This window comes from Puma concolor, chromosome C1 (genome assembly GCF_028749965.1).
Source record: "Puma concolor isolate L17-30 chromosome C1, mPumCon1.1.hap2, whole genome shotgun sequence".
In the NCBI taxonomy this organism is placed as follows: domain Eukaryota; kingdom Metazoa; phylum Chordata; class Mammalia; order Carnivora; family Felidae; genus Puma; species Puma concolor.
This window is the reverse complement of record NC_141674.1, coordinates 133,058,718-133,083,350: the sequence shown is the minus strand read 5'-3', so window position 1 is coordinate 133,083,350 and position 24,633 is coordinate 133,058,718. Positions and strand designations below refer to the sequence as shown.

Here is a 24,633-nt window from a genome sequence, read left to right as displayed (position 1 = left end):
TGCCTTTTAAAAAGTAAAACTACATGCTCAACATGAATATGAGGTGGTATTATGTTATTATTATTGTTATTAGTGATTATTTTGGTGACAGTTTAAAATCTTTAAAATTCTTAGTGGAATAATTATTTTCAGAAAAACTTACCTTTTTCTCATTTCTAGAGATGGTTGTCACTACAATGTTAAGATGTCTTTATATTTTCAATAAAATGAATCTATTTTTGTTATTAAAATGAAGTTTGCATTGTAATGAACTGAACATGGCTAGTATTGTTCTTATGACTTTGATATATTTTTTTTTTTTAACTCTAGTTAATTCTGGAGAAGTATTGCCTCACATATGCAAAGCTGGAGAGTTCCGCTGTAAAAATAGACACTGTATCCAAGCTCGCTGGAAATGTGATGGTGATGATGACTGTCTAGACGGAAGTGATGAAGATTCAGTAAATTGCTGTATGTTTTCCTTCAAGTAATATTACATTTTCCTGAGTCTTTTGAAAAATCTAAAAATATCTTTGATAAAGAATTGAACTCAGGGGCGCCTGGGTGGCGCAGTCGGTTAGGCGTCCGACTTCAGCCAGGTCACGATCTCGCGGTCCATGAGTTCGAGCCCCGCATCAGGCTCTGGGCTGATGGCTCGGAGCCTGGAGCCTGTTTCCGATTCTGTGTCTCCCTCTCTCTCTGCCCCTCCCCTGTTCGTGCTCTGTCTCTCTCTGTCCCAAAAATAAAAAAAAAAAAAAAAAAAGAATTGAACTCAGTTTTTTTTCCTTAGTCTACAGAGAGTAGATTTTAGATTGTCTTCTTGCATGGTTTTAAAGAACTGTTTTTCTCATCCTTTTCCATCTTTAATATTACCATTTTAACTAGAAGTCCTTTTTACCATATTACCATATTACCATATGGTAATATTACCATATTATAATATTTTATATAATGATAATAATTTATTGTAATATATTTTATTACAATATATTGTAAATATATTTATTGCAAAATAATATATTCTAATAATAATTACAATATTACCATCATACCATATTACCATATGGACCAGAAGTCCATATTACCAGAAGTCCTTCCTTCCCTCCTTTATACTGTCAGTGCCACCACACCATTGTTAGAAAGTTGCGATAGGAGATCCTTCTGGATCTCTGAATTCGAAGATGTGGAAAATCAATTGAAACTCCCTCAAGTCAGAACTACTCACACAGAAGGTCACGATCTACTCCATTGCCCCTTGGCAGCAGAGCCTTGAAGAAGATCCAAGGACACAGACATGGTTTTGGAACATGTCATTACCTAACTTCACTGGCTCAGTACATGGTAGGAAACACATATGGGGCACTCCGATAGAAATTCAAGGTTTGATTTTCTTCCCTTTGGCTTCTATTTAGCTGCTTATCATTTCCCATAGTCGGAATAATTTTATGTTTCTGGTTAGAATAAGGAATTGTCCCACTTATATGGAAGTAAAACACTTTGAGAAACACATTAAAAAATGCTTTGACAATATATTTGATTAGAGTCATACTGGAATTGCTTTGAGATATATAAGATCTTTTTACAGGGAGAGAGGTATGTGATTTATATATGTATCTTTGGTCTTTTAATTTGACCCAGATAAATTATTTTATTTTATTTTTTTATTTACTTTTTTTTTTTAATTTTTTTTTCAACGTTTTTTTATTTATTTTTGGGACAGAGAGAGACAGAGCATGAACGGGGGAGGGGCAGAGAGAGAGGGAGACACAGAATCGGAAACAGGCTCCAGGCTCTGAGCCATCAGCCCAGAGCCTGACGCGAGGCTGGAACTCACGGACCACGAGATCATGACCTGGCTGAAGTCGGACGCTTAACCAACTGCGCCACCCAGGCGCCCCCAGATAAAATATTTTAAAAAGAAAATTATTTTCCTTTCAATTGATGACATTTTCCAGGGTAAAATGGTTGAGCTAATTGAGTTAATTAACAGTCCATTTTCTTTTCTTTCTTTCTTTTTCTTCTGTTTTTTTTTTTTTTTTTTAATCAAGACTAAAAAATACCGTTTTAAAGATTCTTTGTTAATAATGGATACAATTGGTCTGGGCGTCTATATAATGCAACTATCTGCATTTAGGGATAAAACCCAAATATGAGCTCTTAAAAAATATTGTGTGTACATAATATAGAATTTGTATTTAATACATGAATTGAACACTATTTTCCCTTAATTTTCAAACATGGACTTTGACTTCAACATTATGTGCTTCATATTTTCAACCTTATTAATATCTATATTATAAAGTGTGAAACCATAAATAACACATCAAATACTAAGTTGATACAATTATACAAAAACTTCAGAATGGAGGAGCATTTCATCTAAGGAGAAAGTGTTTTTTCTCTACTTTTTGACACAAATGGTGTAGTATTTATTGAGTAAATTGATTACCTCATTCCTTCTGACTCCTAATGTTTATTCATGGCTTTAGTGAATGCTCCCTGCATATCAGCTTCCAGCATAGTCACAGAGCACCTGTACAGAACACAAGTATTTCATCACGATAGTCATGCAGTAGTCCTTAGGTCCATGCTTCCCTCTGTGTGATTGTTCTTTTCACCAACTCACAAAGAAACTAAGTTCCTCTATAAGCATATGGGGCATTACATTTGTACTGTTAATTGTAGTGTTAAAATTCCTCGTCAGGATTTTTTTCTTGATTATTTTCATAACTTTCCATACCACCACCCAAGCCTATGCCGTGGGCTTTTCCTACAGTCCTTTATTTCACATATAATCCATATTCAACTCTAAATAATTAATTTTTATCTTTACCATCTCTCAATCCTCACTGGCTAAATTAGCTTCCTATCCTAGATTAACTCAGCACGTGCCCTGCTATTATTCCTATCACTATTGCTCCCTTAATTAAAGCCCACTTTCCATTCTGTTTCCTGAGTTACCAGTATTTATAGAATGAAGTCTAATCTCATTATTTCAGTAAATCTATAACTAAGAAAAAAATCCACCGACTCATATATAAAGCACTGCATGTCATGACTCATGTTTACATTTTCAGCCTTACATGCTTATCATCATACACTTACAATCTTTGTTCTTATCAATTTGGACTACAAGTAGATCTCTAAAAAAATGTCCTCCTGTTTCTCTCCTGTGTAACACTCTAATCTATGGAAATCACCATAGTTTCACATTACCTTTATAGGGAAGTCTCTTGTGAACATCAAAAAATCTTCTCTATATAGCCCAGTTGGAGTTAGACATCTCATGTGTATTTCTTTATCATGTTAGTTAACCAACAGTATCACAATCATATGCTTCCTTATCTTGGTGAACATCTTTATGAGGAGACACATTATGTGGTAACATCTTTGTAGTCTCAGAGTGTAACACAGCACCTAACACCTGGAGAAGAGATCACTAAACAAATGGGGCAATGGAGCACTAAACCTCTCAGGCCTCCTTCCAGCGAGATGGTATCTTTTCTAAACTTGCAGTGATTCAGACCAGCATTATAATCCTGAGATTCCATGGTTAATATTCCAACACTGTGTAATTCCTTTCAGAAGATTATTTATATTTTAAATACTCATAAGGTTTGACTTTGAATTCTGTTATCATTCGATTTTCTATCATTTAGCTTCTCAATTCAAATTGCAGGACTATGAGTTGTATTTATGCCTCCTTTTTGGACTCTGATTTACATCATTGATGAAAACTGCAAAGGTCCTTGATCAAGCTTCACTGAAATATTTTTGCATAATCTTGGTACTTTAAAATGTTGACCATCTAACATATTGAATGACTTTCATTCTCATGAGCAACTATTCTTGCTCAACTCCCTGAAGTGAGTAGAAAATGTTAACCGTGCTCAAATGCCAGGAAACCTAAGGCTTTTCCCCCTATTTTTTTCACTATGCATAATAAAAACTTTCTAAAAAGTGATAAAACCACTCTCTCACCTAAGGTACTTTAAGATACAGTGTTTTATAGAAACTGGCTGGAAAGGCATACATTTGCTATGCAACAGCATGATAAAATGGCTATTTTTCAAATTCTAAGTAAAACTAATACCAAAATTTATTTTTATCATACAGAAGTGCAACTACTGGGCACAAGGAAAATTACTTCAAAAAGAATGTGAAGTGGTGAAACAAATACTGAGGAGCATGCCAATTCAGTTAGGAATTTAGCCTCCAGGATGCAGGAAAATAATCACAGAAGGTTAACTTTAAGATGGCCTCCTGCTGTGTTTAGATATTGGAGGTTTAATCCTTAGCTGTGCACAGCTTCCCATATGAGGATTGGTCTTGTCCTCAGTATATCTTGCGGATGCATGTTTATTTTTTGTACTAGGGATAAAAACTCATGATGCTCATTTTCATTATTAAAATTATGCAGTATCTCATATTTCGCATCAACTCCAAGTCACAAATGATGCATTTTTTTCTTCCTTCCAGTCCTAAGAAACATTGGACAAAGCATAACCAAATTAGGCTTATTTAATATTTCAATAAGTACTGAGTGGATGTGTGGCTTAAGAAAATGTATTTTTTTTAATTTTTTTTTTCAACGTTTATTTTTGAGACAGAGAGAGACAGAGCATGAATGGGGGAGGGGCAGAGAGAGAGGGAGACACAGAATCGGAAACCGGCTCCAGGCTCCGAGCCATCAGCCCAGAGCCTGACGCGGGGCTCGAACTCACGGACCGCGAGATCGTGACCTGGCTGAAGTCGGACGCTTAACCGACTGCGCCACCCAGGCGCCCCGAAAATGTATTTTTAATATATGATTGAATTATTTGATACATATTATGTTTCATATTAAAATATGAGGTATTTCAAATATGTTTGGCAAAAATTCTGAAATTGAGTCACTGTGATAAGGGATGGGAAACAAACTTAGTGAGATAGTTGATTTTAGTGAAGACATAAACTAATATATTTCCTTTTATGTGAGATTTAATTTCTTGGTGTCTTCATAAAAGTATTATATTTTAACACAGCCTGGAATATTAATACTTTCCTCAAAATATGAAACAATGAATGAAAGAAGCTGTGGCATTTATTATACTATAATAATTACTATGACTTTTCTGTAACTATAACTTAAAATACTCATAATTTATCCAATTTTAAATGAATAACCTTGTTTCTTCTCTTCCTACACCCCTCCCTTCCTTCCCAGTCAATCATAGCTGTCCTGATGATCAGTTTAAATGCAAAAATAATCGCTGTATCCCCAAGAGATGGCTCTGTGATGGAGCTAATGACTGTGGAAGCAATGAAGATGAATCCAATCAAACCTGTGCAGGTAAAGGTTTGCTTGAATATATACATAGATCCCTTCCAAAGTTAGTCTCCATAAAAATGGAGGTCAGTGCTTTGAACTAAGCTGAACCTTCCTAGGGCTGATGATCTTATTATTGTTGTAGTAAATGAATTCAGAGTTGGATGCCACAAAAGCTAGAATACAAATTAACTTTTACTTAATTCTTGGGCATGACTCTGCTTTCCAAAGTAATTTGGCACTTTATCTATCCGTATTGGTTGAGTGTCAATATACTACTCGGACAAGACTTGTTCCTGCTAAATCTTAATTGGCATTAGAGGTTAAGGTTTGTTAGCACGCTGTGATATAGGCCATCTCACAAGGACAACTGGTGTGTGTGTGTGTGTGTGTGTGTGTGTGTGTGTGTGTGTGTTTTGTTTTGATTTACATTAAAAAATTATGTATTTATTTGATTTAGTCTGCTACAGAATACCTCTGTAAATAGTTTTCTTTTCCTGGGACATTATTTATGTGGGGATAATTTTTTTTTTTCATGAAAGTCCCGAGATCATGAAGCCTATTTACATTGCCATATAATTTATCCCACTGTAATAAATCTGTGAATCCCTAATCAAATTCTCTTTGAATGAGAATATATAGCTTGTGGTACAGGTTGCAACAGATTGCCAGAAAGGTCATGATTAGTCAGATAAGTGTTGAAAAATAATATTGACTAGCAGCAGCCTAGAGCTACTTTTTAAACAATGAAAAGAACTGTATTTGATGACTCATGTTGATACGATTAGTAAATTTTTTTTCAATCATTACATAGTGCAATGTCAAAATGTGTCAACTCTTCCCCTCCTCTATTTTCCAAAATAAGTCTCACTAAATAAAAATTATTACAACCAATTACTGAAAACTGTAAAGGCAGCATGTGGAGAAAAGACCCGAAGCTCTTGAAGCCTGGTTTGTACTCTAGGTTGGGCCACTGGTTTTCTCTTGGGAAAGCTTGTACTTTTGTGCAGTGCTATTTCCCTGTATACTTCTCTCTGCTCTCCCAGAGTATGAATTAACTAGAAAATATTTCCTTGGGGCGCCTGGGTGGCGCAGTCGGTTAAGTGTCCGACTTCAGCCAGGTCACGATCTCGTGGTCTGTGAGTTCGAGCCCCGCGTCAGGCTCTGGGCTGATGGCTCAGAGCCTGGAGCCTGTTTCCGATTCTGTGTCTCCCTCTCTCTCTGCCCCTCCCCCGCTCATGCTCTGTCTCTCTCTGTCCCAAAAATAAATAAATAAAAAAAAAAAAACGTTGAAAAAAAAGAAAATATTTCCTTAACAGATTTTCATCATTTACTAAACAACAATGAAAGAGCAAAACAGTTGCCATTCCATAATCCTAACCTGCATCTTATATTCAGTTCTTTATCCACAGTTACATATTAGTCAGGATCCTGGGCGATTCTCTTGTCCCTATTGTCTCTGCTTCAGTATTTTAGAGTGATTATTCTCAAGATATTTTGTGTGTCATGGAAGGCTGTTTTACAAAGGACTACCTAATCAAAAGGAACCCCTAGAGACCCTCTAGTCCTAGCCTCTCCCTTGGAGCCCATTCATTTCATAGCCAAGGCATGGGAGAAAGCACTTGCCTTAACTCACATCATTGGTAAGAGTTTAGGGGAAACTCGATGTATGATTAATTCTCCAAGCCTATAATTTTGTTATCAAACTATATTATTCTATAAGTTAGAATTTTAGGTATGGTCAATTTGATTTTGCCCAGATTGTTCTTACAATTATGACTATGATTTATAATGAAGCATCTTTCTAAGCTGGTACAATTTTATTATTTTTTAAGGTTAAGGCATAATTCTGAGACTAAGTTTCATTACATCCTAAACAGATAGGTCTGTTTTCACTTTAAAAGAAAAAGCATTGCTGACTCACTTCATAATACCATGTCTTTTTCATTTCTACTAGACTTTTAGAATCTGCTTGTTTCTACATAAAGGCACGTTTGGGATTCACTAGCTACTTATAAATCAATCTTATTTAATCTTAATTAGTGAGATTTCTAGGAAACCCTATACCTGTAGTCCACTAGGAAATAGGGCACAATCTTTTTGCACCTCAAGTGCCACTTTTAGTGATGCCAGCTGAAGTCTGCCAGTCAAGACCAGGTCTTCTTTACAGTATATTTATAGTGGATATGATGGTCTCTGTATGCCTTAAGAAACTGAATAAGAAGAAAAACAAATATGCCTTTTAGCTTTGAAAATTAAGTATGTTGTTATGTTACAATATATTTTCATTTTGTTTGACCAAAATAAATAAATATGTCACATAGTTAATCATACTGAAAAAAAATATATATGGCAAATTCATTAGATAATTTCCCTGTCTGGGCCATTACTATATATAGTTACATACATGGAAAAATATCATAGATAAAGGATTTTCCAAAGGGTGGGATTATTTTGTAATTGAATCCATTGTTCTGTACCTTTTATCATTGTGAGTACTTTATATCTAAAATAAAATCCTATCCTTTAAGAAGCTAATTTCTTATTTTGTTCCTTTGGTATTTCTCCATGAATCTGCTAATTCAATAAATATCTACATGACATTAGATATAAAATAAGGAAAAATACACTATATCTTTCCTTAAAAAGCTGAATGAAGATGGGGAGAAAACATGTAAACAGGTCATTCTAATGCAAAATTCAAAATGAACTACAAATAGAAGCACAAGAAAACTAATTTAGTCTTTGTCTATCTGGGATCACTTCCTGAGGGAGGTGATATCCAGCCTAAGCCTTAGAAAGAAAAAAAGAAAGAGAGAAAAAGGAAAAGGAAGACAAAGAGAAAGAGATGTGTATAATAGTTCAAGTCATTTAAGGAGGAAAAATAATCTGATAAAATTAACCATTGACAAGATTGTGGAATAAAAGGAACCATCATACACTCTTGGTGGTTATATAAATTGTTTTTCTACATTGAAAAGCATTTGATCAAATCCATAAATGCAGACACATACATACCTTCAAGTCTATAATCCCATTTCTAGATTTATACTCTTAATACCTATGTACAAAACGATTCGAGTAAGAATTGCATTGTTCTAATGCTGGTAATATTGAGAAATTAGAAACAATTCAAATGACCATTATCAGGAAAAACCAATATATGTATATCCACTATATATGAAACTATAAAACTATATATATATATATATATATATATGGCTATATAACACCAAATATACGTATATTCACATATATAACACATATAGTTTTATATTCACATAATACAATGTCCTTCATACTTACAATGAATGAACAAGAGCTTAAATATCAACAGAAATTAATTTCAAAATGAACGTTAACCAAAAGTTGACAGATTATAAGTGATTAATACCATTTATATGAAATATAAAAATATAAAACAAATCTATATGTGTTTATTGCTTTATAAATGGAAATATGGAAATAACAATATGGATTATTAAATATGGAAAAAAAATGGAAATATGGAAATAAAAATAAGAAATTAAGAATAGTAGTTACATATAAAAAGAGAGAGGGAGATATATGATTGGAAAAAATTACATAGGAGATTTTAAATATAACTATAATACATTTTTATGAAAAAAAACAAAAAATAGTCTGTAGTAAACATAGGAAAAAAAAGATTTGATAGAGCTATATGATTGTAGACAGGTGTTAATATTATTATGTCTTATATTTTTCTATGTGATAGAAATATTTCACTGCGAAAAAAAAGGAACGATTGATTGGCATAGTTGCTGAGGGTGAGGTGAAGTCCATAGAGGATGGTAGGGGCTTGGAGGGTATGCCTGGAAGAGGAAACAGCATATGTACAGCAGGCAGAAAAGAGCTGACAGGCAGGAGCTTGGTGCTTGTTCTTCCTCACAAAAAGAAAATATGTTTCTGTACTTATGAGAGAGACCCAGAGGCCAAAGATGAGAAGTAGTTTCAAGTCTTTTTCCTCATAGCCGCTGATGATGATACTTAGATGAAAGTCTAGCCAATTTCAGATGAGATTTTTTTCCCCACAGTATGGAATTGTAATTAGATTACATAATATTTATTCTTCTCACATCTTTCACAAATTTTGAATAAACTTAAACTAAATAGATACAATTGAATTAAGAAAACCTGATATATTAAAGATGAAACTTCTTTACAAGATAAATTGAAAAGTATGTTTTGATATGACATATGTTTTGTTTAAGTAGAATGCTTTGATTAAAATACAGCAAAGGTTAGGAATAATGTGTGAAGCTCTCTTGTCTTCTTCCTCCTTATTGTTCCTGTGCATTGTGGGATTTCTCACTGCTACAGGACAGCAGAAGTATAATTAGTGACGAGTAGAAAAAATTCACGTTGTGACAGTGGATTTCTCAGTCACTGCTAGATAAACAATTCCACTGAAGAAGTGTAAATTTCCTCTTCATTACAGCAGCATTTGCTACAAAATTAGATTGCTCTGGGGCTGCTCTGCTAATCTCACCTCCAAACTAATTTAGAAATGATGGTGACAAGAACTGAACAAGTAAAGGTTGTATCTTTATGATATAAATCCAGTGATTAGAAAGTGATGTTTTAGTCAATCTGATTATATCATAGAGACAGACAGTACTTATAGATTTATAGAATGTAGCATTTTTTTTTCTTATGTGAAATTACTTAAATTTCCTTGGTGGACTAAGCAGAGGATTTGTCCATGATTAGAATGGACAAAAAATTCATATATTCTCAGGGCATACTATTCTTCAATAATAAGCCAGTAAATACTCTTTGGTGTAATAGGTCATAACCATTCCTTAAGCTTCTGAGTTAGTGAGGTGACACATACATTCCCACACCACATACAATGTGAAACAGGTCCTTAGGAGTTCTCATTCTCCTCTATAATCATCTTAGCGGTCCTCATGAAAGAAATCTGAGAAAACTTTGCTAAAATGAAGCCTGAACGACAAGGAGTACTGTGACATTAAAAAAAAAATCAGATAAAAGAATGTTGGAATATTGGGATATTTAATATATTCTTATTATGAGTCAATTAGAATTTAATGGAGATGAAATGAAACTATGTAATTCTATATCCTTCTTTAAAGCAAAAACACAAGAAAGACTGAGGAATGAAATAGGTTGGGAATGAGGGAAGACAGGAGAGTTGTAGGAAAGAATGAAAAGTAGAGAAAAGAGAGAGAAAGGAGAGAAAAAAGGAAAGAAGAAGGAAGAAGGGAAAGAGGGAAATAATGAGGGAGAGCTGGAAGAAAAAGGGAGAAAGAATTGGAAAAAAACAGAACAAAACAAAACAAACCTTTCTTATTAAATTTCTCCTGAATCTCAAAAGGTAAAGAGTATTTACTGCAATCAGTGAAACAATACAGACATGTAAGAAACGTGAATCTTCCTCATACCTCCATGCCCTCTCTTCCCACCAAGTGAACTAAATGCCAACGTCTTCATTCTTCTCTAGGCTAATCCATATATATATATGGACTATGTACGTGTGTGTGTGTGTATTTCAAGTAGATGTAGTTTTATTGAAATTACCTAGGAACTCTGTTGATTTAGTCTAAATGTTAGAATAATTTCACAGAAAATCTATAGTTAGCCAAATGAGACAACAAATATTTAATCCTGCTTGAAATGTCAACATTGAAAACTTCAGCAGTATACATGTTTGTTGAGATACTTAAAATCTAATAATGTAAAATAAACACTCTACTTGTAAAAAGGGAAAACTCAAATATTATGTGAAATGTTTTAGATTCAGAACCCTTATCCATATAAACAAAGCAGAATACATAGTGTAATAATTTTATGGAATTTCTAATTTATAGACACTGAGGATAGAAATGGTACATTGAATCTAATATGTCCAATCAAACCAGTAATTTTTCATTTTTCTCAAGTGATCCTTTCAGTGTTCACTAATAATATATATACATTTTAACATAGCAATTACACTTTGCTTAAAAGGAGACAAATAGCATATAACTTTTAAGAAATTATTTTATATGACCTCTGAAACCCTGATTTATGGAGACTCTTATTTTATTTTATTTTATTTTAATTTTATTTTATTTTATTTTATTTTATTTTATTTTATTTTAAAAAAAATTTTAATGTTTATTTATTTCTGAGACAGAGAGAGACAGAGCATGAGTGAGGGAGGGGCAGAGAGAGAGGGAGACACAGAATCAGAAGCAGGCTCCAGGCTCTGAGCTGTCAGCACAGTGCCCGACGCGGGGCTCGAACTCGCAAACCACGAGATCACGACCTGAGCCGAAGTCGGTCTCTCAACCAACTGAGCCACCCAGGCGCCCCATGGAGACTCATTTTAATGTGTTTGGGTGACTTGCCTTTGAACCACTTTCAATTTTATACCAACTGTTAGTTCATTGGAATTTTGATGAAACAGAAACACATCCTTCTGATTCTTAAGCCCCAAAACAGAAGGAAATCTATGAACTAGGTAGCAAAGCAAAGTTTACTAATATACTTTGATTAAAAGGTTATAGATTTTATTATATAAGTGATGAATCACTAAATTCTACTACTGAAACCAATATTACACTATATGTTAACTAACTAGAATTTAAATAAAAACTGGAAGGAAAATAAAGTGACACATTTTTATATAACTATGCTGAAAAGTGAATTTTAAAAGTCCATCATAAGGCTAAATGTATGTTTTAGAAAATATTTTCTGCATTCTTGTTTCATATATTGGATCATTTTGAGATGTAGAAATAAATGCATTGAAATGTTAGAGGAAAAGAATAATTCTGACCCCATGATTAGAAACTAGATACCCTAATATAATCTCCAAATCTTTCCTACTACATGACAGCAAGTTTTCTTGGTTTATTGACATAGACTCTGCAAAATTCTTTTTTGTTAATTAAAAGTTGGATGAAATTTAATTCAACTGTATATTCATAAGCATGTGCCAGGCAAAAATTGTGATGTAATGAATTCATAGCTTCATTTGTGGACATGTGTGAGGATTACTGAATATCTTGTCATTTAGCAGTACCTGAAATTGAAGGGCAAAGCATGTGAACTTTAGAGAAGATGAGCAAGTTGGCAGTATCAAAAAATTAAAATTTACTTTAAAAATATTTTGTCTAATAAAGTAATAGAATATCTTATGTGTGAAAGAGTTACTGCATCATTTATTTTACCTGGATGTTATTCAAAAGGCCTTATTTGTACCTTAATGGATTATCTTAGCCAGAACATGCCAGGTGGACCAATTTTCTTGTGGAAATGGACGCTGCATTCCCAGAGCCTGGCTGTGTGACAGGGAAGACGACTGTGGTGACCAGACAGATGAAATGGCATCTTGTGGTAAGTTGTCTGTGAAACATGCTGTTAGTAGAGGCTATGTCAAAGAGAAAATTCTATCATTTTGTCTCTCTTAAGAGGCTCTTTATTTCTTTATAAATACTGGTCAACAAGGCAAAAGATCTGTTAACATTTTATTACTGCCTTTTAGGCCTGAGTGTGTACTTTAGTGATACCTTTGGAATATATCCATTCCATGAGTCAGTAACCATATTCTCAGCCAAAATAAATGGATCCCAACATTGAGGATTATATTATGAAGTAGTTATAAACCTAGTATGATATTCTCAAATGTTCATTATTATCAATCTTATGTCCGTAATGATTATTTTTTTTCAAATAGAGTAGCTCATTGGGTAGCATTTGGACTAAATTATGAGTTTCTCATTGACATGCTTATGATATATTCTTGGAGCAATAAACAATACAGGCTGAGATTACATAGTTGGCAATCCATTTGTTTCATTTGCATTGAATCATATAATTCTGTTATTAGTTTAAGGTATTTTTGTTAATAGCAAAATTTCTAGTCACTTTCAACTGATCCTTCTTTAGGAAAAAAATTTTATTGTTACATAAAATTGCAAATTTAGTTATCCTCATTTTTACCCATGTATCAATAGATTTTATTATCATTTATCAAAGTGATGTATAGTGAAACATAGTAAGGAAATTAACCAGGTTTTCTAAGAACTTGTGGAATCTTTCAGGCATGGCTATGCATTTTTTTAAATTACTAATGGGGAAACATATATTAGATATGCATAGCACATTTATTAGAATATAATGCAATTGAGCATGTATTTTTTTAATAATTTAACTACATGTCATAATAGTTTTAACAGTTGGGAAATAAGAAGACTTTGTTTTAATCCCTCAATTTAAAAGGCTCTATTTAGGGGTTCCATTATCTAAAATTTTATCTTTAAAATTTTTCTAATACTAGACAATTAAGTCCCTATAGACATTAAAAGTTGTAACCTTTGAATAAAGTATAGATGAGTCAGTTGTACTGATTGACACTGTAAAGAAGACAATAGCAGTTTTGAAGAAGAAAGTAATAGTCACACAATAACAGTCACTTTTATATTTCACATGTAGAATTCTCAAAGCCTGGCCAGTTAAGGGATTCAGAAAAATGTATCCCTTTCCTTTCTAATGTCCAGACTATTCATGTGGTTGGGTCTGCATCTAGGAAGTTCTATCATTTAGGAAAACTTGATTGTTTTTCTGTTCTCAGCATCCCCTTCCAGAATATGCCAAAAGGGTAATGAATAACCTGCAAACAGTAAAGACAGAGAAGTCTAATTCAGATAAGAAAGTCCATGAAAACATTATAGAATAGGAAAATACATAATGAGCTCATTAGAGAACTTCAATTAGGTCTTTGATCTGACTTGTACTTTTCATGATGTTAGGGGAAAAAAAGGTTGCAGGAAGTTCAGACACATATATCCTATTGAATATTTGCAATACATCTTTGAGAAACATACTTATTGTCCAGATTTTACAGATAAAGGAGTAAAAAATTAGGGACATTTAACAACTTGCCTGAGATCACAAGGCTAATAAATAGAAGGACAAGGCTATGAATCCAGCTATACTTGGAACTAAAACTCAGGCATTTCAGGTCGACTTTGTCTGGGAGTCATGGATTGGGTTCAAATTGGGAGTAGAACATGACATGATACATATCCATATTCATGACTATCTAATTAAATGTGCATATACCTATAATGAGTTTTCTTCATTGTTGGGTTGGTAAATTTTTTAAGATCTCCTGGCATGGGGGAGCCATGATCTAATGTTTATCTATTTTTTGTGGGGTAAATACTCCTGTCATGGCCAATATCAAGTTGCTCACGTGACTTTTTGCGTGTGGATTTGGGAAAAGATGTGCATACCAATGCATGGTATTTCCATAATACAGATATAATAGACATAACTAACTTCAAGAGCAAAATAAAATTCATATAGTTTATTTTAAATAATGGATGTATCCTTAATAATTAATTCTTAGAATCCTTGAAAATTTAAAAATTGGTTATTGCAAGCTGGTATAAGATGCTTTCAGTATACCACTGGATATGAATAACTGTGAAGTGCAGTTGTCAGTTTGCTTCTGAAATATCGCCAAACTTTATAGAGTATCAGTAAGCCACATGGGGTAGTCTCAGTACTGTTTCCCCTTTATACGATAAGAAACATGACCTCTCCAAACTTGTTCCTCTAGGTAGTAACATACATTTATCTTTCAGATTGTCATTATACATCAAAATTTATGTCAGTAAAAGAAGCTGATAGTGAATCTCTAGTAGGCACAATTTTACTTTCAAAGTTTTAAGAGAGGGATGCCTAGATGGCTCAGTCACCCAGAGCCTCCAACTTTGGCTCAATTCATGATCTCATGGTTCGTGGGTTCAAGCCCTGTGTTGGGCTCTGTGCTGACAGCTCAGAGCCTGGAGTCTGCTTCTGATCCTCTCTCTCCCTCTCTCTCTGCCCCTCCCCTGCGCTCTCTCTGTCTCTCTCTCAAAAAAACAAATAAACACTGAAAAATTAAAAAAAAAATAAAGTTGTAAGAGAGAACGACATGGATTACTCTCATAAAAGAAATTATCTCTGCATTGAGGCACCTGGGTGGCTCATTTGGTTAAGCGTCAGACTTCAGCTTAGGTCATGATCTCACCGTTTGTGGCTTCAAGGCCTGGATTGGGCTCTTGTGCTGATATCTCAGAGCCTGGAGCCTGCTTTGGATTCTGTGTCTCTGTCTCTCTCTCTGCCCCTCCCCCATTCACACTCTATTTCTCTCTCTGTAAAATATAAATAAACGGTAAAAAATTAAAAAAAAAAATCTCTGCACTAAATGCAAAATGACAAAAATATTATAAATTGTTTAATTTACTGCATCATAAAAAGTCATTCTCCTTGGCAGTAATCTAGAAATTAATGTAAGTTCAACTAATTCCCAGTTTTATTAGGCATCATTATAATATTTGGGCTGATCATATTTTACTTTTCCCATTGGAATCAGCCAAGTTCCCAGAGGTTTAATCCTACTAGAAGACTCACCATCATTTATTTTGTTTTTATATTTTAGCTCCATGAACAACTTCTGTTTCATTTCATAACTACTATTTTTCACTGAAAATAGTACCAAAATTTGGATTTTAAAACATGAGAATCCAATGGTTAGAAATACTTCTGGTCGGGGGCACCTGGGTGGCTCAGTCGGTTAAGCATCCAACTCTTGGTTTCAGAGTGAAGCCATGATCTCACAGTTCATGAGATTGAGCCCCACATCAGACTTCTCGCTGACAGCATGGAGCCTGCTTGGCATTTTTCCTCTCCCTGTCTCTCTTCCCCTCCCCCTGCTTGCACCTGCTTGCTCGCTCTCTCTCTCTCTCTCTCTCTCTCTCTCAAAATAAATAGACTTAAAAATAAAAAAGGAACGCTTCTGGTTGTATTTAGGAGTTGAAGCTTTTGCAAATGAGGGTCAAAATTTAGTGAAATTCATTAGCATCTGTTTAAAACCTAATTCATTTTACTTGCATTTGCTTTTACAAGGTAACTGCACATTTTAGGTTGAAACTATATGTAGGCAAACACATAATTAGAAAGGGCCTTGAAGATATCACTTCATCTTTAAAGAGCCTTTTAACTTTTTTTGGTAGTCCTCATGTTGGGCAAAAAAGAGACTCTGGAAATTGATTCTGCAAATAAGAACAGATATGTTAAAATAGTGAAGCCTGAGTTAGAAGTGGACTGTGTGTCAAGGAACTAAATGGTCACTTGTTTCAAAGCTATTAGCGTGGATTCTCAACTTTAGCTGTCAGTAAAAGAATCACCTGCCCATGCCTCACCACAGACTAATTAAATAAGAGTCTCTGGGGATCAGATGCAAGAATCAGTATTGTTAATGCTTTCCAGTGGTATGAAATGTGCCCTCAAGTCTGAGAACTGTCAACTTAAGGCCAAGGTTCTCAAACTTGATCATGCACCAGAATCCCCTGGAGAACTTATTAAAAAAGCATAAAGAAAAACATAACACAAACCAGAATGCTGGGCCTGATTCTCAGACTCTATGACCCAATAAGTCTTAGTTTGTCCATGATTTGTATTTATATTTATATTTCTAACAGTTGATGCTGATCCTATGTGGTCAAGGGACCACACTTTGAGAAGCACCATTCAGGTTTGATTATATCTTACATGTACTTAGTGATGTGATTATGTTTATATATGCAAAATGAATTTAAGATGGAAGCAATTAACCTAGCAAATTTTCTTCCCATTTCCATGTTACAGCATTGAATATAAGAGTATTTCATGATTAAATGTAAGAACATTTCAGACAAACTTTTACTTTGCCCCTGGGAAAATTTATCATCAAAAGCAGTACATTTGTTTATTTTAAACTGTAGTTTATTTTGGGAGTGTTCTGTCTTCCCAGTATTTCAATATAGCTTTTATTTGTTATTACTTATTAATAAATACACGTTAATGTGAGTTGTTAGCTTCTGATTTGTTCAAACTGTTTAATTAAAAAAAATAAAAATTTATTAACAGATTGAAAGGTAGTTCAATGGAGTCTAATAAAAATCCATTAAAATTTGCAAATTTAACATGACTCCCTTTTATGAGTGTTAATCTTTAAAATCTATGAAAATAGTAAAATTCTGTCTCATGTAACGTATAATCTTACTTGAAAGCTACTTGTAATTTTACTCCACATAATTAAGGAGCAAAGAATTAGAAACAAAACTGGCAAGTATCAGACACAAAGAGAAGAGACAGAGCTGTCAAAAAGAAATAATTTACCAGTTAAATCAGTGTATGCTTTATATCAAAGATTTGTTCAACTAGTTATTAGAAAACCAAATTTCATGATTAACTATAACATTTTTTTGAGTTTAGTAAGAAAAAAATGCATATTTGTGTAACCTAATAAATGAAGACTGTTAACCCAATGGGCACTGGCAAAATATGAGTATTGGCAAGCACTGCTTTTAGTTGCTCCCTCATTCCTTAATAACATCTTGGCAGACACAATGATTCTGGTAACTCGTTATTTCTAGAACTTGATTCAATCCACTTTGAAACTTCATTATTATATCTTAGTCAAAGCTTTCTTCTACCCCACTGCTGGCTAGACGTGAAGTTCTAGGAACATTGATGAGAGGGGACCATGTTTTGTTTTTCCACCCTACATGTCCCCCCTCTTCTAGCCTTGGCTTTTCAGTCAGATGGGAGAGATGGATAAATAGGTAGCATCTTTTAAGTGGGTGCAGTGGTAACCTTCTCTGCTTCTCTGAAGATCACAGCCCTCTGACACATGTGCAATGCAGCTCTTTCAGAAAATGTGAAATCTTCAGAGAGGCGTGAGGTCTCATTTCTCTTCATAGTTCCCTCAGCTCTATCTTCTGTTTCCGCTTCTTCTCCCCCCACTTCTAGATTTCTTTTATCCCCATCCCCCATTGTTCCTACCACAGATTTCATATCTCATAGTCCTAAGAGTCTCTTTTGCTTGGTGGACACCTTCTTGGTTGCATTACTGATATGACCCCCTCCCCCCAAAATAACAGTTTTGGGGCACCTGGATGCCTCAGTGGGTTAAGTGTCTGACTCTTGATTTCAGCTCATGTCATGATCTCATGGTTGTGAGATAAAGCCCCGTATCGCACTCTACACTGTATATGGAGACTGCTTAAGATTTTCTCTCCCTTTCTCTTTCTTCCCTTCTGCCCCTCTCCCCAACTTGAGCTCTCTCTCTCGCATGCATGCATGCATGCATGCATGCATAAATAAATAAATAAATAAATAAATAAATAAATAAAATGGAAAAAAAAAAGTTTTGCTCTCTCCTGTGAGTACACTTTTCCCCCTGCTCTCCCAACTGTGATCAGGCTAGTCTCCTAATGACCCATCAGTTCTTTCTTCTCTAGATTCAGGGTAAAATGGTTAGTCTACCTCCTGAGCAGCATTAATTTATTTCTCATGTACCCACAAAATTTCTTGAATTATTCTCATGGAGTCTCTCCTTCCCTTGAGTCTATTGGTCTTTGCATAAAATTGTCTTGTGGGCTACTCTTCTTTTGGAAGGAACAGCTTCAACTATTGGGATTTATGTGTAGCATGCAAGAGTACTTAGATTCTCCTTGTTCTTAGTATTGAGTGGGCCAGTGTCATGTCAAAAGGAAAAATCGCGCTATTACATGTTAATTATTATTCATTTTCTTGTTCCTTCTCGCTCTCCTTTCCTTCCTTCCTATTTGCTGTTAAAGCTGGCAGGCACTTGCTGACCAATGCAGACAAATTCTACGCAATGTGCACAATGCATATTTACTCAATGCGTGGACATTTATAAAGAATGAGAAAACCATTCATTTTATCCCCTCATATTATAAATAAGGAAATCAAAACACCAAAACTTGTGTGTCCAAAATTGCAGAATGAGTTAGTAAGTCTGACAAGCACTGGACTCAGGTCCATTCTCTTTGTTTCAGAGATTCACAGGTTTTGGTGGTTGCCTGCACATGTTATCTAATTCAATCCCTCATCCAATGTAAGAATTCTAAAACTGGTCTCAGAGATGCTTACCCAGTCCTTGTTTGGATATTTTCAGGAACAAAGAACTGGCCTTTTCGCAGGGTAGCTAATTCTACTGTTAGTCAGTAATTGTCAGAATATTCCTCATTGTTGCAACCAACATCTGCCTTCCTAAAGATTCTAATCAATGATACTTGTTCTGTTTTCTGAGGCTACACAATCTAAATCTATAACCTTGTCACAGGATCACTCTTTAGATAACCGAAGGCACATTCCTGCCTACCTAACCCTTCTCTTTTACAAGCAAAAAACACCACTTCTTTCAGATTTCCTTACATGAACATTTGTATGTTATTTCCGTCCCAATTGCCCTACTATGAATATACTTGGATTTTTAATGACGTTGGTAAAATTAATGCTCTAAAATGGGGAGTTGATGTCCAATGGGTTAGAGTTTCAGTTCTACAGATGAATAAGTTCTAGAGATCTGTTGCATAATGATATGACTACAGTTAATGTTACTGAATTATGCACTTAAATATGGTTAGAATGGTAAATTTTATTTTATTTTAATTTATTTTGCCAAAATTAAAAACAAATTCATGGCCTAGATAGAATTAAACAGAACATAGTATCCCATATGTGGTATTTTTGAACAGATTGAAATGGATTTATTACCTTCAGTAATTTCTAGGCTTCTGTTAACGCAATTATAAATGGGAGCCTTATCACATAACTCCTATGTCAAGTGCCCAGCTAATTAAAATAACTAAGCTTCTCTTATGACTTGATCACTCCTTTTGCTCCTTTTGGGTGCTTCTGATGTTTAATTTTCAAAATTTTTTACCTTTTATTTTGATGATCTCCTCATTGTTCCTTATTTACCTATTTCTGAATATGTACATAGGTCTGATCTTTTCCACTCTATGCTATTACTCTTAGATTTCCATCCTCCTATAACTCTTAACCCTACTGCTGTCTTGCAATTTTGAACCTATGATATTAATGAAGTCTCCCAGTTTTATGGAATTCAGAGATTTGATAAACATAATTTTTTTTAAATTTTTTTTTTCAACGTTTATTTATTTTTGGGACAGAGAGAGACAGAGCATGAACGGGCGAGGGGCAGAGAGAGAGGGAGACACAGAATCGGAAACAGGCTCCAGGCTCTGAGCCATCAGCCCAGAGCCCGACGCGGGGCTCGAACTCACGGAGCGCGAGATCGTGACCTGGCTGAAGTCGGACGCTTAACCGACTGCGCCACCCAGGCGCCCCTGATAAACATAATTTTTAAGGCTGTAATCAAATCATAGTAACAAAGGTATTAAACTTTTGGCAAGTAATTAAAAACATCCTTCAGGGGAAACTGATTTAATAAATAAAACTGTACAGAGACAATTTTGAACCCATTAAATTTACCACCATCTTGCATGCATGATACTTTCATTTTTCATCAGAAGATTTATCAAACATTGCCAAAAATATGAGAATGCTTTGTTTATGGCATTTTCATGATACATCCTTATCTAAAAATTGTATCAGCAAATAAATGAATCTCATTTGGCATAAATTTTTATTTTGTTCTTGAGCAAAGAGTCTCTTAAAAATTCTGACAAGATAATGTTTTAGCAAGTTAATACTAGAATTATTGTCAGATATATATATATATATATATATATATATATATATATATATATATATATATATATATTTTACCTTTCTATTGTTTGCAAATTTTCACTCATTTTTGAAATTGGAACAATAATATTTACCATTTCCAGTTTCCATACATCTTTCCCATCTCCCATTTATTTCAAAAGCACTGTCAATATTCTGAGATCAAAAATGTATGTTTCATAACTTCTTTGATAACTTGTTTCATTGTGGAGATAAATTCATTTTTGGTAAGTAGGTGTTACAATTTTCTCTCTGATTTGATTTAGAGCTTTAACTTCCCATCAAACCTGTTTGTTCTTCACTCTCCAATCTGGCAATAATTACTTCCATTCAAATGACAGAAACCAAAGAAATAAAGTTATTTGATTTATGCTTTGTATCCCAGATGGTCGTGTTCTGCTTTCTCATGTTCTATACATTTATATTTAAACATTTTTATTTTGTTTAGAAGTGGCATGCAAGCTTCTGCTAGGTTCTCTCTTATGTTATTCTTATGGGTATGTGTCATGCTTTCTCACCGTCTTTGGTTATGGTTCCCTGTTTTATACACATTTGATTAATAAGGCTCTGTATGCAGGAAAGTGGGGAGTTAGGAAGACCCTGGTGAGCATATTGAAAGCCTCAGGCAGAAATTATTAAAAACAGCTTTTAGTTCCTTGACCTAACTCAGCATTTCCCCAGCTTCTTGCTTAAGGGTATGAATCACACAGGGTGCTTGGTACTAATAAATATCCTCAGGCCACTACCACCCTCCCCCAAAAGTTCATTCAGTAGGTCTCACATAGAGTCCAGGAATATGTATTTTGGGAAAAGCACCTGCTGTGATTCTTATCCTAGAGCAATTCCAAAAAATTTAATAAGCTATGTGATGTCAACATTCCCTACAAATTAGAATTTGTTAAGGCTACTACAAATCACCACAAACATGATGGCTTCACATAACAGAAATCCATTCTCATAGTTTTAGAGTCCAGAAGTCCAAAATCAGCAGTGCTCCACTAAGAAAATCCTCGGCCTCTTCCAGCTTCTGTTGGCTGCTCCACCTTGGCTCCAATCTCTTGTCTGCATGTTCACATGGCCTTTCTCTGTGTCACTATCACATCTTATAAGGACGCAAGTCCTTGGATATTTAGGGACCTCCCATAATCCAGAATGAAATAATCTTGAGATCCTTAATTACATAGGCAAAGACCCTATTTCTAAATAAGACATTCACAGGTACCAGGCTTTAGAATGGGACATCTCTTTTTGATACATACATTTCAACCCATAACACCTGAGGAAATGTAGTATGTCCTATACTACCAACTGAAGTATAATAAAGGTTCAAGTATAAGTACTTTTAAAAGCTGTACATATAATTCTAATATACATCCAGGTTTGTGAAACACTCTCACAATTCTAATTATTTACTTTTGCCTCCTGGCTAACTTCTTATCCAAACTCTCTGTTACATACCAGGAATCCTCAGATGTTCTTTCTTTTCCATAGTATCTGGAGCTTTGCACTACCAAAAGCCACTGGGCAATAATAATTCTAAGTGCCTCTTGGTGCTGACAAAAATGCAGTCCCTTAAATTTCTGTCAAGAATAAACATGAATTCTTCTGACATTTCAGCAGCATTGATTTTATACACAACACACACACACACACACACACACAATCAGAATCAAATGAGAAAGAATATGTAAAATCTCGGTAGTGGTTAGTATCTAGTAGTTATTCAATAAGAGATGAGCTATAGCCTTTTCTTCTTTTTTTTCCCTTCCAAATAATTTTCTTTATCAAATGGAACACACACACACACACACACACACACACACACACACATTTAGTTTTCAAACTAGAGTTGGTATTGGGCCAATTGACAGTATTAGAGAAAATAACATTTCCAAACTCTTATTTTTTTTAATATTAAGTTTAATATTTTGAAAGATGTCAGGTTGAAGTATCCTACTGATCCAGGAAACAAATCCCTTCTATCATGTTGAATTGGCATTTTGAAAGCAGAAAGCTGTGTGCATGTCAGTGTTTGAGCCATTTGTTGCTGCCCCTTGCTGGGATGAGATAGTTTCTATAATTTGAGCAGAACTGAGGTGACTGAAGTTGGGGCTTTACCCCAGGGTACGTTGCCAAAAACAATCAGGATGTAACCTCTGTTTCATAAAAATTGCTCTTATTAATAACATGCTAATTTTTTAATGATAAAAATGAAACAGAAAAATAAATCTTAGGCAACCTGACTACTATTTTGTGGCACTGAAGAATCTATTCCTTGTGCCTACACAGTGCTAAAATTATTAATCCTAGAGTATGAATTAGAATGAGAAAAATATGACAGAATACCATATAAGGACAGTTTTAAAAATTCTTGTATTTTTGGGGAGCCTTTGTGGCTCCTTTGATTAAGTGTCCAACTTTGACTCAGGTCACGATCTCACGGTTCTGTGGGTTCGAGCCCAAATCAGGCTCTGTGCTGGCAGCTTGGAGCCTGGAGCCTGCTTCAGATTCTGTTTCTCCCTCTCTCTATGTCTGCCATTCCCCCACTCATTCTCTCTCTCTCTCTCTCTCTCTCTCCCCCAAAAATGAATGAATGTTAAAAACAAAGAATTTCATTAAAAATTTCTGTATTTTTTATTTATTTATTTTTAAATTTTTTTTAAACATTCTATTTATTTTTGAGACAGGGAGAGACAGAGCATGAACAGGGGAGGGTCAGACAGAGGGAGACACAGAATCTGAAACAGGCTCCAGGCTCTGAGCTGCCAGCACAGAGCCCGACGTGGGGCTCGAACTCCTGGACTGCGAGATCATGACCTGAGCTGAAGTTGGCCGCTTAACCACTGAGCCACCCAGGCGCCCCCAAAATTTCTGTATTTTTAAAATGTAGATATTTCAAAATTTGTTTTTTTTTTTCTTCTGGAAGATATGGTCGTATACACACACACACACCAAAATTTCCTGAAATATAGTCTTAAAATAAGTAGAAACCAAAATAAATTTATTTGAGTTACTTTTTATATATTCTGAGTTTTTATAGACATTATAAATCAGTTAATTGTTTATTTCATGTAGTATATTTGTTGGGGAGAGGTTTTTTTTTAAGTTTATTTATTTTGAGAGAGACCGAGTGTGTAAGTAGGGAAGGAACAGAGAAAGAGAGGGAGAGAATCCCAAGCAGGCTCTCTACCACCAGTGTAGAGACCAGTGAGGGGCTCCAGTCACGAATCACGAGATTATGACCTGAGTTGAAGTCAAATGCTTAACCAACTGAGTCACCAAGGTCCCCCTCATCTGGTACATTTCGCTGGGAATTTCCAATTTACAACAGCTATTATTTCTTTATCATTTCTTGAGACAAAAAAAAAAAATCTAAGTTCATTATTTGATTTTTAACTTTTGGACTCAATTGAGTTTAGATTTATTTTAGTACTAATTATTTTAATTGCCAAGGATCCCTATCACTGTTAGATATAAATCTGTCCTTTGGAATTTTTCTGCTGTCCTAAAATGTATAAAAACAGAAAATGTAAATTTTTCCTAATGTTTATTTATTTTTGAGAGAGAGAGAGAGAGAGAGCGAGCATGTGCACAAGCAGGGGGGTGGGCACACAGTGAGGGAGACACAGAATCAGAAGGCAGACTCCAAACTCTGAGCTGTCAGCACAGAGCCTGACAAGGGGCTCGAACTCATAAACCATGAGATCGTGACTTGAGCTAAACCCAGCCCCTTAACCGACTGAGCCACCCAAGTGCCCTGA

General features: G+C 34.7%; 1 protein-coding gene across 4 annotated transcripts in view; it reads left to right on the top strand.

Annotated features, from left to right (window-relative positions):
- The window catches only part of LRP1B (LDL receptor related protein 1B), a 1,907,075-nt gene that overhangs the window by 1,182,437 nt on the left and 700,005 nt on the right, over positions 1-24,633 (top strand). For all 4 annotated transcript variants that reach the window (XM_086718488.1, XM_025932005.2, XM_086718489.1 and 1 more), the window contains exons 16-18: positions 310-450; positions 5,186-5,311; positions 12,536-12,652. In XM_086718488.1, coding sequence (XP_086574614.1) covers positions 310-450; positions 5,186-5,311; positions 12,536-12,652 — 384 coding nt within the window. The remainder of the gene's footprint in view (positions 1-309; positions 451-5,185; positions 5,312-12,535; positions 12,653-24,633) is intronic.